We start from the raw sequence: 12,644 nt of genomic DNA, 5'->3' as shown, positions 1-12,644 counted from the left end.
TGGACCCCCTCAGTGACTGAGTGCGAGCTCTTTAGGGCAAAGGTACTCTCTCATTAGACGTATGTACCATACCTAGTACCATCTGGGCTGGCCTGTGGGGGCTAACCTCATACTAAGAATGGCTCCTTGAACAAGATGATCGCATGTTAGCAGTTTTCCCCTTCAAAGGAGCCCTGCCAAAGGTACAAGCTTCCCCAGTTCTGCCAGAGCTGCTGACTGGGACATTCCCAGAAGCCTTATTCTGGGGCACCAAAAACACTCCCTTTCCTGCAGCCACCAGCTTGGAGACAGGCTAAGGAGGGCAAATCTCACCTGTGTGTGTAGCCAGCCACATCAGATAAGGTAGCGGAGAGATCGATAAGCTGGCTGAAGCAGCTGATGAGGTAAATGGAGACAAAGGCATTCTGTGGGAGAATCACACGCCGGGAGAAGAGTTAGCACAGAGACAGTGCAGTAGCGCCCAGGGCAGAGGCAGCTCCGCCTGCTCATAGCTAGCAGCACTGGATACCATGTGCTCAACTAAGGGCAGCCACCTCAGGTGGGCACATACAAACTCTCAGACCCTAGGAGAGTAGTGGCCCAGCACAGGAACAAACCACAGAGAAAGGGGAACCAGACAGGAGATTTAAGAGGGCTCATCTGAACCAGCCAATACACTCTCACGTGGGGAGAGTCCTTTTAAGGATGTAAAAGATTAACCAGTAAGCATTAGCCTTACTGACATGCTTACCCAGTAATTGGTTAACCAAAAGGCCAGGGAGTTGAAGTAACCCTCCTCCACCCTGGCTGGAGCAGCCCCTTCACCACCCACAGGGACCCCTGCCATGGGGGCTCACCAGCCTTCCAGGGTTAATGGGTTACACAATTAAAATTATATCATGTGACCCATTAATTTTTAATGGATATTTACATCCCTAATACCTTTTACTGTCTGCTAGGAGCTTCCCTTTCTCACTCCCCATGGCCATTGAGTGAACTGCTTCCCATAAGGCCATCCCTGAAAGGAACACAGTAAGCCCGCTGCAAATGCAATGCCAGGCCAGGGGGCCTGGTGGTAGGACTCTTTCCCTATTGGAATCACCACTGGCCAGAAGACTCCCTAGAATCCTGGATGAGCACCTCCGACTGATGCCTTAGGAATCCCTGCCAGCAGGGAGCTCCTCTCAGTACTCCAAGGGTTAAAGCCTCTAAAAGCTTTCAATGAAAGAGGACCAACCAGAAGCACCACTAGGAATTCAGAACAAACAGGCTGCAGCTGTTTGGTTAGCACATCCACAAGTCCTGCCAAGCTGCACTGCAACTCCTGCCAGCACTGGGGTCAGTGTCCCCTTCCTGGTGTCACGCTGACCATTCCCCACCCACCCTGCACTGGAAGTGGTCTGCGACTCTCAGAAGTGTCTCTCTGCTACACAGCCTGGAATGCTAAGCAGGCTACTTTTAGAACTGCATTACCAGCCTCAGCTATTTTTGTTTAGCTGGGAACCAGTCAGATTTGGAGGCCCCACCCAAGGAGCCTAGTGAGGCAACAAAAGCAGGAGAGAGTTCAGCCTCCTAGACAGAGCAGTTCCAGGCAGATGGGGCTTTTGAAGCCAAGTATCTGGTTTGTGGACAGGCTGGTTTTATGAAAAGCCAACTCTCTTGGAGCCTCTCTTCAGCCAGCAGGAGCAGGGGGGTTGGCAGTGTTGCATGGGCCTAGCCCTATTCCAATGCCTTGTGCTATTTCAATAGCGTGTTTCATTTAAAGCAGGAGGGCCTGATCCTGCAATGCCTGTGAGTGTGATTAACTCTCCATACCTGAGTGCATTGAGTCAATCACACACTTAAGAGTTTGCAGGCACAGGACTTACATTTCTAGCCCTTATGTTTGCAAAGAATGTCCTGAGCATGACTTAGTGCTAGTCAGTCACCTCTACAGAGGGGCAGTCACCCCCTCAACTTCCAGTACCGCCTCTCACAATGCACTGCTCTCTCTGCTAGTCACCCTTTCCACTGGAGTCTAGCCCTGCACAACACATTGCTCTCTTTGGACTTAGCACCAGAACCTCAGGATTAAGTCAGTCTGGGCTACTTCACACTCCCATAGCCTACTGTCCTGCAGGTGCCAGGGGAAGAAACGCAGCACATGGAACACATTCCTCTGGGAGATGGTGCTGAACTCACCTTGCTGACCAGAGCACTCAGCTGTGCCGGATCCAGGTCGCCGTAGACACCGCTAAAGATGGGAATGGCAATCACCACATAACTCAGAATGCTGCCCAGATAGTCAAAGGTGTTGATCCCAACTGGGTATAAACACATTAGCAGCAGTCAATGAGCAGGGAGCACTCTCTGGCCCAGGCAAATCCATTTTCAATTCCTCAGGCCAAAGAAAACTAGTCCCACCTCCCAGTCACGCACCTCACACTGCACCTAGGGGGCCAAGACAAAAGACTGAATTTCCCCACATCACAGGGATGAAAACCGACCTGTTGGCATGCAGCTCCCACAGGCAGAGCACCGAAGTGGAGAAAATGCCATTGATATACCACTACCCCCTTGGCTAGAGTACCTTAGACAGAGCAAAATCCACCCAGCCCACTTCTTTCCAAAGGCCAGAGCCTCTGCTGCCTCTTAGAAATATGGAAGAGCAAAGTGGCCAGCCAAGCCTGAGACACAGGAAGGAATACCTGGGGCTGGAGGCCTACATCACTGAGCTGCCTAAGGAACATAGGAAAAGTAGAAATGCTCAAGTGTGCAGAATTCCCACATACATCACTCCACTGTTTGCAAAGTGCTCTACCTTCCACCCTGAAGGCAAGGTACTCACTTGCCCTTAACCCTAAGCACTAAGGAATTGGATCTGGTGGGGCTGGAATCAGGACCACAGTCAAGGTTTCCAGACAGCACCAGCATGGGGGGAAAGGCTGAACACAGACCTGGTCTCAGAGCAGCTCCCATCTTCCCCCACCTATGCTTCTCCCTCCCAAGAGCCCAGTTTCCCTGCTCTTCTTAACAGGGGTGCTGCTGACATTGTTCCCTTGGCCTTCTGGCTTTGCCAGTGTCCCCCCAAGGTATCAACATGATACCAAACTTCATTCTCTCATGGGCTCTCCTCCTGGAAGGCAATACTGCCTCAACACACCTAAGGTGCCGAAATAGGGATGTTAAGTAATGGTTAATTAGCGAATCAAATAGTTGGTGGAATTTCCATCGACTACTCGATTAGTTGATACACTGGTGCAGCTCTGCATTTTAAATGTAGTAAGAGGTGTCGGGCTTTTACTGCATTTGAAGTGCAGAGCCACAGGGGGGTTAGCTCCCAGGGCCAGCACAAGCCAGGACTGAGCAGTCCCAGCTCACATCAGCCCCAGGTCCACTGCATCTCTGACTCTCCTGCCGCCTCCTTGCTGCCTTTAATACAGAGGTGAGAGGGGGAGCAAGTAGTGAAGTAGTCACTAGAGTAGTCGCTTATATCCCTATGCTAGGGCACTAACAGGTATCACCCCCCTCCGTGGCCAAGGGTAGTGGAAGAGCAGTCAATACTCCTGTATGTCCCTGGAGACACACTCCCCAGGCCAGATGATTTCCCTGATGAAGAGTCCACATCCCCTTGCAAATTACAGAAATTCTCCACTTACTGTAGAGCCATAGCTCCTTGCCCATCAGCTCCCTCTGTGTGTGCAGTAGGCTTTGCAACCGGCGGTCAGTTCTCATGTGCTCTACCCGCCCAGCTCTGCAAAGCAAGGCAATAGCAGGCCATAAATTTGCCACGGCCATTCACATGTTGTGCGCCCTGCAGCATGATGAAAACATTGCAGGACTATTGTAGCTATCTGGAGCATACCCATCACCATAGTATTACAGCCATGTTATTGCGGTGGCCAGGCACTAAATACCCGGTGCTGCCTGGTGAATGTGCTTGTTTAGAGTGCCTCAGCTGAGGCAGGTGACCCTAGAAAGAAATGCCAAGGGGCTCTGGCAGATTCTGTTAGACGTAGAGGACAAAAGAAAGAGCCAAGTGACGATACCAAGGCCCAATACCAGACTGGGGGCCAGTGAAGCTACTTCATGCACCTGAGCAAAGAATCTTCTGGAAAGGGCTGCATTCCTGGAGCCTGAAAGAGGAGCAGCGTGATGAGCAGAGGTGGTGATGAGAGTCAGGTAAACAGGATAGGTAAGATTCCCAAGCCACAGCCTGGCCACTTCTCTATCACTTACCATAAGCAGATGTGGATTGATTACTGATCTCTTGTGGGTCACTTGAGCTCAGGCCTTAAACATCCTGAGAAGCCAAAGCCAGAGGTATTTAAAACAGTTAACCCAGTTGAATCTGTACCTACTGCATTCATGTCTCTGGAGCTGTCTAAGGTTGGATTTCAAACCTGGAAGGGGGCTCTTCTCCCACTCCAGCTTAAGTAATGGTTGTAGATTTGCATCCCTCTGAATACACAGTGGGAGCCTAGTTCCTGGCACCAGAGAGCTCCACTCATACACCAACTCACACTGGCTGAAGCCTGCAACAGCTGCTTCCACTCATTCGCAAAGTTTGCAGTGCCCTCAAGTGGCGAAAAGCAGAAAAATAAAATGTTTAGTATTCAGACACAGGCTGTGTGCATGCTGAATTTTTAACAACCCTGGCTCCCAGTGGAACTGCACACAGCGCAGGCCCCCGGTGGAGCTGCCAGTGTATGTCTAGTGCAACTGCTTTTACCACCACGTTCTGCCTGCAGCATGCCTACATGATGCAGCAGTGAATATACTTGTGCCCAGCTCCCGTTATTGTTAGTACCACGTGGACACCAGGCTAGACCAATGGAAGGAGAACTGCTACAGATACTCAACCAGAAAAATTCCGGTAATCCACACACACAGTGCAGAGAGGGAGGGCTGACAAATGGAGGAGTCCCTGCTGTCCCCCAGTGACAAGATCCCATAGTACTAAGGCAAGAAGAAGAGGGGAGACCACTGACTTTCACTGTGTACCACCAAGCGCTCCACTCCAGACCTTCTCAAACTGGGGTCCCAAGGAATCAGGGTTCCAGGCAGCCAAATACAACATCTTTAGCAATGATTTGGTTCAGGCAGGTAAAGAGCATGTTGATGACATTCACAAGGGGTACTGCAATGGGAGGCACTGCAGACACCATACACAGCATTGGGCAGATCCCACCTGGGAGAGCAGGCTCAGTTCCAGGCACCACATGGTAGCAGGCATTGGCAGATTGGACGCAATTCGGAGAAGAGCAACAAAAGTGAATGGGGAACAGGGGGAATGAGCCAGAAGGAAGAGAGAGAAAGAACTAAAGTCTAAATGGGCTGACAACAAAGGGGAAAATAGGAGAGCAGTGGGATGAAATTAAGAAAAGGGAACCTTAGAACAGATCTCAGCAGAGGATCTTGGCAGAATAGAGTGAGACCCTGAACAGACACCAGAACAGCAGAAGAGGTCCCAGTGTGACACGCCAGAAAGTGGTCTGTAGGCCACAGGATATTGCTAAACTGGACCCTGAGGAGCGATGGGAGAAGGCTGTTCCTCTCCACTGCCTAGGATTTTAACGCACTTGAATTAATTGTCCACTGACAGTGGGTGCTGTGTAGAGACTCTGCTACCATCACAATTTAGGAAACTCTCCTACGGGCAGGAGAACTGTATGACCCAGCATAGGCCTTGTACTTGGCTCACAGAGGGGTCATAACAGAGCAGCAAATTAGAGACTTGGTACCAGGCACAGGAGGCAGGGACAAGGGCCCTTAAACGAGAAGGTTTAAAGCAATGCAGGCAGCAGGATAGGTCCCTCCCCTTACTGATCTGGAATGTGTGAACTGAGCAGTTACTCTGGGAGCTGGAAGGATCCATAAAGAGAGAAGAGAAGAAATGGGTTAGTCCATCATTTACCTGTAGAAAGCAGCTGATTCTGCATTTACACGAATCTGCATGTGCTTGAACCTGTACAACACAAACCAAAACATATGACATGCTCACCCCACGGATTAAACAATGAACATCCCTGCAATAGAAAAATCCATCCCTGCTCCTGCCATCATGCTGAGTGATCCAACAGATTTTTAGCCCAGTAATGTGCCTGAACACAGGGTCACAGGCCTTGACCAAGGTTCAGTAGAGCACTCCACTGCCCTATACATAGGTACTACCAGAGCAGGGCATTTCAGAGGTCTAGTGTGGTCTCCTCTCTTCTGCATCAATCACATTGGACCACTGGTATCCCCCCACTGGCACTGTCCAGTATCCTGTTTACTAGCCCTGTATCTCTGTTACACTAGATCAAATCAATGAGGTCATATAATCGAGCAGCCTCAGGCTGCACTGTATCACATCAATGGGTACATCTGCTCTGCTGTCTACACCTCTAATAGTGATGGATGCTTCAGAGGAAGCTATCAAACCCTGACAATGCACCTGGTATTAATAAAATACCTTCCAATGGTTTATGCCCTCAAGCATCAAGAGAGATTTAAAAGACCCAGCTTGGTTGCAGGTGGGGATTTTAGTCACGTCGTAAATGTAAGTGCATGTGTGTGGTGGAAAGAAGAAGAGTGCCTCAAATCTCTGCCACCCATCCTTGGGGGAACATGGCTCAAGACCCAACTTAACAGAAGCTCTATGCTTCCTCTGTTCCACAGCATCTCACTGAAATTAGCAATAGCAACAAGGTATCAGTGAAAAATATTGATAGTCTGACCAACAGAGACTCTAATGGCAGGGTTGGCTGGGGGTTAGCAAGTTGAGCCCAGATGGGTGTCTCCGAGGCTGGGTTCAGTGGGCTGGCTGTGGCCTCAGAGAAGCAGAGTAGGCCGACTTGCATAGTCAGAGGAGGAGATTAACTACTTATTTCCACTGCGTGGGCTGGACATAGGGCCAGGCTTTAAACAGGAATTCCAGGAAGGAAGGGTCAGTGACAGCAAGCCTCTGATCATGAAAGGCTGCTAGGCACTCACCTGAAATCCCCTTCTAGTTTCTCCTGATGCACCAGTTTTGACACAATGGGACTCATCAGCACCTTGTTAACAACTGTTCCAATGACAAAATATCCAAAGATGCTTACTGGGCCCAGCCAGCCTGTGCTAAAGGGGAAGATGGAGAGAGGTTAGCTAGCAAACCCAGGAAAGGCCTCAGTCAGAGCAACACCCACCCCACTATTACTGGGGTCAGGGACGGCCCGTGAGCCAAGGCGAGCTAGGCAGCTGCCTAGGGCGCCGCTGCCCTGGGTGCCCGGTGATGATGTCACAGGGTGTTGGGGGGCGCCCCGTGATGATGTCATGGTCATTGACGGCCAAGCAGGCAGGGGTGGCTCCTCGGGAGTGGGGCCAAAGCACACTGGCTGCCAGCCCCACCCCCGGGACTACAGAATAGTCGAGTAACCAATAAGAATTAACGAAGTTGATCGACTATTCAATTAATTGATATTTAACATGCCTATTCAAATCCCCAGCCACTAAACTCTGAACTGTAGCACCCTCAGGCTTGGCGTGAAATCACCTCTGAGAGGTGCCGCATTCCAATGGGAAGATGCAGAGAGCCTACCTTTGAAAGCACTGATACGTGTAGTAGCTCAGTGTAAAAGGAGAAAGGATGAGTTTACTGGCCATAGAGCTTAGCTGTCTGCAGAATCTCTCCACATCTTGACTGATTCGCTGGTCTCTGCTCAACATAAAAGCAACATGGACTGTTAAAACCAAGTATGAAGCAAATCAGAACAAGAGATAATAAAGCTCTGTCAGGATGCACCTAGTTCCTTCTTTCACCACTTCCTCCCCATATGCTACACAGAACTTCTCCATTTTCTATTCTTGGGGTTTTATCCAATCCAGGTTTTGGAAAAGTAAGTGAAGAGGGCTTCCACCACTTCCCTTGGGAAACAGTTCCACAACCTGACAGGACTTAAGATGCCACTAACACCATCCAGGCACATGCAGCGTGTTCCTTTTATTATCTTCATCTCATTCCCAGTTTTGCCCCTTAGCCCACTCTGAATCAACCCTCTCTCCTTGATGCTCACAACTCTGCTCTTACTTGCTATCTCCTGGGGCCTATGTACATTACTGTGGCAGGGATGCTGTCTTTCCTTTGTCTGTTAAGCAACATTTATGACTCCATATAAGTAATATTAATTCAGATACTCTGCTAGAACCCTGAGCTGTTTGGATCTGCCACACTGACTGTGGCCATCTATTTTTCCGCTCCCCCCTCCCCAGCCTAGGGAGAAGTGAGAGAAAAAGAAAGGGAAACAGTTTCCAGTTTGATTAACACGTGTGAGCTAACGAGAGACCACCTCACCATCACGGCTCAGTCTCTAATCTGGTGCAATGGAAGATTCCCAAGGAAAACCCAGCAGACAAATTTATGTTGGAATGAAAAGTATTCCACAGCAATACAATGAATTAATTCTGCCATGGAATTTAGGACTTACTGTGGTACAATTTGTCTCATGTTGCTGAGAAACCAAGGGGGCCCTGATTATATCACACATGCCCCTGTAGCATTTGAGCACATCCCAGGTTAAAGGCTAACATTTAACTAAGATAAGACTGGTGAGAGGCTTATTTGAAAAAAACACCTGACTATTCTTAAGTTTTTTATTTTGATCCATGCACTGCACTGGCTGCTTATCACACTAACAAGGCATCCAGGTATCTTGGCATTAGGCACTACTTTCTAAACCTATTTCTGCAAGACTGGTTGAGTACAAAGTTTTGTTAATAGCAAACATTTCTTAAGGTTGGCAGCTGCTCCAGTCATGGCTAAAGAATCATGGTTCAGTGCCACTGCTGTATCTCCAGCCCACACAGATGTGATGCTAATCACTTTTATTACAGAATGATCATGATTCTCTTAGTTGAGAGAACTAAATTACCTGAAGTCATCTCCATTAACAAGAGTTATGATCCTCATTAAGCAAGCATTTCCTTTAAGCAAGTAACTATCTCCGGGCTCCACCCAATCCTCTGGAAGGTGTCACTAGTAAGAGAAGTGACTTGTACCACTAGCTATCCAAGTCTGAAATACCCATTCCGCAGGGTATGCATAAAATGTCATTATGTAGCCATGTAACTTGCTACAAATTGGTTTCTATTTTTTTGTTTTGCCACAAATATTTGGTTCATAATGTGAAGGATAAAAATATGTTCATCTTCTACTCTCTCCAACTGTGCTACGAGTGCATCTAACAATATTGACTACATAAATCTATGGGCAGCCTGAAACAATAGTGCTGTGAGGGGTGACATCTAACTGAAGGGATCACTTGAAAGTCTAAGGGTGTTGATTCAAACAGCAACATTTACAATTTAGCTGCTTGTTTTATCAGAATTATCCAGCTAATACACCTCTCCTTGTCCTGCTTGTTGATGCAGTGGCAAACATGGTAGCGGGGTATGATGGAGAAGACAGCTGATAAAGTTTGCTGGGATGAGTAATGAGGAATTCAACCCTCCACCCATTGCTCCTGTGTTCAAAGTCACCTCTGACACTGCCCAAAAGAGGATGGGAAAGAGAAAATACACCAGCTTCTCCAGGGCTACATCTAGACTGGCATGATTTTCCGCAAATGCTTTTAACGGAAAAGTTTTTCCGTTAAAAGCATTTGCGGAAAAGAGCGTCTAGATTGGCACGGATGCTTTTCTGAAAAAGCTTTTGCGCAAAAACTTGCCAGTCTAGACGCAGCCAAGTTGTATAGGCCTCTATTGCAAGAAACAAAGCCAGCTCCCAAGCCTTTCCTGGGATGTCAAAGTTCCAGATGACTCCTGCCTGGCTGTCAAAACCTTTTAATTGTATGAAGGGGGTTTTTTTTGTTTTGTTTTGTTTTGTTTAAAACTGGGTGGTTTAAAATCAAAGCAGATAAGGAAGTCTGTCCTGAGTGGACTAGGGAGAAGGGAAGAGAACAGAAGAGGGCAAATTCTGTATGGTTCCAGTGCCCCTGCCACTGGATAAAATGCTGCACAGCACACAAGGGTCTCATGTATAACCAAAACCATTGTGCAAATAACTAGTCTCATTATTTTAAATTTTTATTGGGTATATTTTCCCTGCTCTGTAACTGAGCCCTGCCAAAGTGAGAGGATTTACCCAGGCAAAACACCAGCCCAAAGGATGATCTCACATTCCTAGCAGGGAGAGGATGGTCTTCGAGAGGGAAGCAGGGCCCTCCTACAGAAGGGAGCTGGCTGTAGCAGGCAGAGAGGGGCTCCGTGAGGCAGAAAAGACACGGCAGCACAGAAGATGACCCACAGATATAGCACTACTTTCTGCCAACCTGCAGGCAGCAAGATTTTTTGGCAATGAAGAGAGTTCTCTATCAGGAACCAACTCCCACCAGGCACAGAGATAGGGGCCTAAACCACTCAGCGAAAAACCCACAGAGCAGAATCAAACACAGAGAGAGCTCAAAACGGCCCCCTACCAAGGGAAACCAGATACTCAGATATGGCTGCAAAGAGCGAGGAGCAGTTCAGGAGACACCAAGCAAGAGGCTGAAAGAAGTTGTGAACAGCCTACGGATTATCGACGTCCTCGCGCAGCACGTTCAGTGTGTAATACACCTGGCCCTGGAAATAGTAGCCATGTAGGTATTCAGTGAGAGACTTCCTCCAGCTCACATACATCAGGTTACAGATAAACTGGTCCAAACTTTTCAACTGGGATGATGCAAGGAGACACACAAAGAGGGAGAGGAAAAACCATCATTTAGCAATACAAATCCAAAATTAATCAGCAGTGAAAAACTAAATGGCCCCACTCAACTTGCAACTGTCTGCAAAGGCCAGAAGGAAGGACCAATCCCTCCCTTTGAGCATTCAGCTCGATGAGTAACATTGCTGGCTAACAATGGACTCCAGCCCATATGGGGAACCCAGGCTTTAGAGCACATGCTGCAACTTAGGGAGGGCTCTCCTTTTTTACAAGATTCCTCTTGTGGACAGTGGTGGGCGGGGAGGGAGTCCCTGCCTTATCATAGGCCCTTCTTTGCTTTTCCTAGCTCTCTAGGAGCACATGCCTCTTACCGTGGAGTTGATTATGATGAATATCACCGCAATTGCAGTCAGGCTTTTGAACCCAGAGAAGTCCTTGCTCCCCAGGACCCCATAGTACTGACTGGGGATCAATCCCACCTGGTAAATGACCAACTGCTCTGGGAGGCAACAAGAAATACAGAGGAAAAATGAAGGGCTGAGGCGGCACAGTTGAGGAGGAGCACAAGAATATGAAAAGCCTGGTATTGTGTACACACACATTCCTCCCCACCTTCCCAGGCTAGCCCAACCCAGAGCAGCCATTCACTAACTCACCCAAGAGGGCAATGCTCAGCAGAGTCAGGAACATGAGCACATTCTGGGAGGACCATCTGGGAAACAAGATGGCCTGGATCCTCCCAAAGCGTTGCAGGAATAGCAGATCCAGCTGAGGCTGGGGCCTGCTGCAAGAGAAAGAACAGGAGAGTGAGGTTAGCAAAGGTGCACTATGAAGCAGTGTAATCTGCTTTTTACAGAGAAATAGCCATCTCTGCTCCACCCCACTCCACTACCTGCTTCCCTGGAATCAGACTATCAAACCTTCCTCCTACCACAATGGAAGTGCCTCACACCCCAGTGAAGGTTGCAGGAGAGGCTAGGGATTTGCCTCAGGGCCCTGTGAGTGTAATGACCCTCAAAATAAAGAACTCTACATGCCAAGAGAATAAATTGTATAGCTGCCTCATGGAAGTCAGCCTGCTTAGTCCAAAGCCAGTCAGCCAAGATCAAGTGTGTTCATAAGAATTCCTTAGTCAGGGATTCCACAGTAGAGCATTTGTACTGGAGGGACCAAAGGAAAGCAGTCAATGTGGCTCCTCAAGCTGGAGAATACAAATCCTTTCCTATCCCTCCCATAGGCTGGATAGGTTTGGCCCCTCATCCTGCTTCATACACTAGGCAGGATCCAGGCCCAATGAATCAGGGAAGCTGCCGCTCCAGCATTCAAATCTACCTCCAACACATATACCCAGCAAGTCTGGCTATTCTACACCATGGAAAGATGCATCTAACTCGCCCTGCCAATCAAATATCCGAACTGGGAAAAAGAGATGATTCGGTCTAGGGAAGGGAAAAGCGGCCAACCTAACTGTTGAGTTGGATCCTCTAATTTAACCAAAAGCCGGAGTCACGTTCTCTTCATTGCTCCAACAATTCTCCCCTCTCTGGGTCACGCTCCCTTGGCTAGTTTCACATCTCCTTCTACATCACGTTCCCACCCTGGGCCCTCAGGCTTTGCTCAGCTTCTCCCTCAGCAACCATGTTTTTCTACCCAATGGACCCCACTCTATGCCCATGCTCTGCCAGCTCCCTTTCACTAGCTATCTAGGTACCTGTATGGCACAAAAAACTGTAGTATCCAAATCCATTCGGATCCTTACCATTTCCAGTCCACCACAGGCAGTTGTGTCAGCCCCACACTGCAATGGACTGGACCCTGGGATATTCCACACAAAATTTCCCTCTCCCCTTGCCTTTTCCTCCCTCTGCTTCTAGCTATAACCTTCATCAGCGTTCCCTCTAAGAAATTCCAACCATGAGCGGAGTGAGTTTTGACTTGTGCACAATATTAAGGTCATGTGTGCTGGTTGGGATGTGTGCCACTGTGACACCCAATTTATTAACACATACATGTTCCT

At 48.5% G+C, this 12,644-nt stretch overlaps 1 protein-coding gene across 5 annotated transcripts in view; it reads right to left on the bottom strand.

Annotated features, from left to right (window-relative positions):
• The window catches only part of ABCD4 (ATP binding cassette subfamily D member 4), a 30,482-nt gene that overhangs the window by 15,668 nt on the left and 2,170 nt on the right, over nucleotides 1–12,644 (bottom strand). For 2 of the 5 annotated variants that reach the window (XM_075926874.1, XM_075926877.1), the window contains exons 2-10: nucleotides 11,284–11,411; nucleotides 10,999–11,126; nucleotides 10,493–10,632; nucleotides 7,523–7,639; nucleotides 6,937–7,062; nucleotides 5,876–5,926; nucleotides 3,618–3,712; nucleotides 2,161–2,282; nucleotides 313–404 (exon numbers count right to left, since the gene is read on the bottom strand). In XM_075926874.1, coding sequence (XP_075782989.1) covers nucleotides 313–404; nucleotides 2,161–2,282; nucleotides 3,618–3,712; nucleotides 5,876–5,926; nucleotides 6,937–7,062; nucleotides 7,523–7,639; nucleotides 10,493–10,632; nucleotides 10,999–11,126; nucleotides 11,284–11,411 — 999 coding nt within the window. Of the gene's footprint in view, nucleotides 1–312; nucleotides 405–2,160; nucleotides 2,283–3,617; nucleotides 3,713–5,875; nucleotides 5,927–6,936; nucleotides 7,063–7,522; nucleotides 7,640–10,397; nucleotides 10,633–10,998; nucleotides 11,127–11,283; nucleotides 11,412–12,644 lie in introns of those variants that run through there. The other 3 variants (XM_075926875.1, XM_075926878.1, XM_075926879.1) reach the window with 3 other exon arrangements.

This window comes from Pelodiscus sinensis, chromosome 4, assembly GCF_049634645.1.
Source record: "Pelodiscus sinensis isolate JC-2024 chromosome 4, ASM4963464v1, whole genome shotgun sequence".
In the NCBI taxonomy this organism is placed as follows: Eukaryota; Metazoa; Chordata; order Testudines; family Trionychidae; genus Pelodiscus; species Pelodiscus sinensis.
The sequence above is the reverse complement of the archived record's forward strand: the minus strand, read 5'-3'. Positions and strand labels throughout refer to the sequence as shown.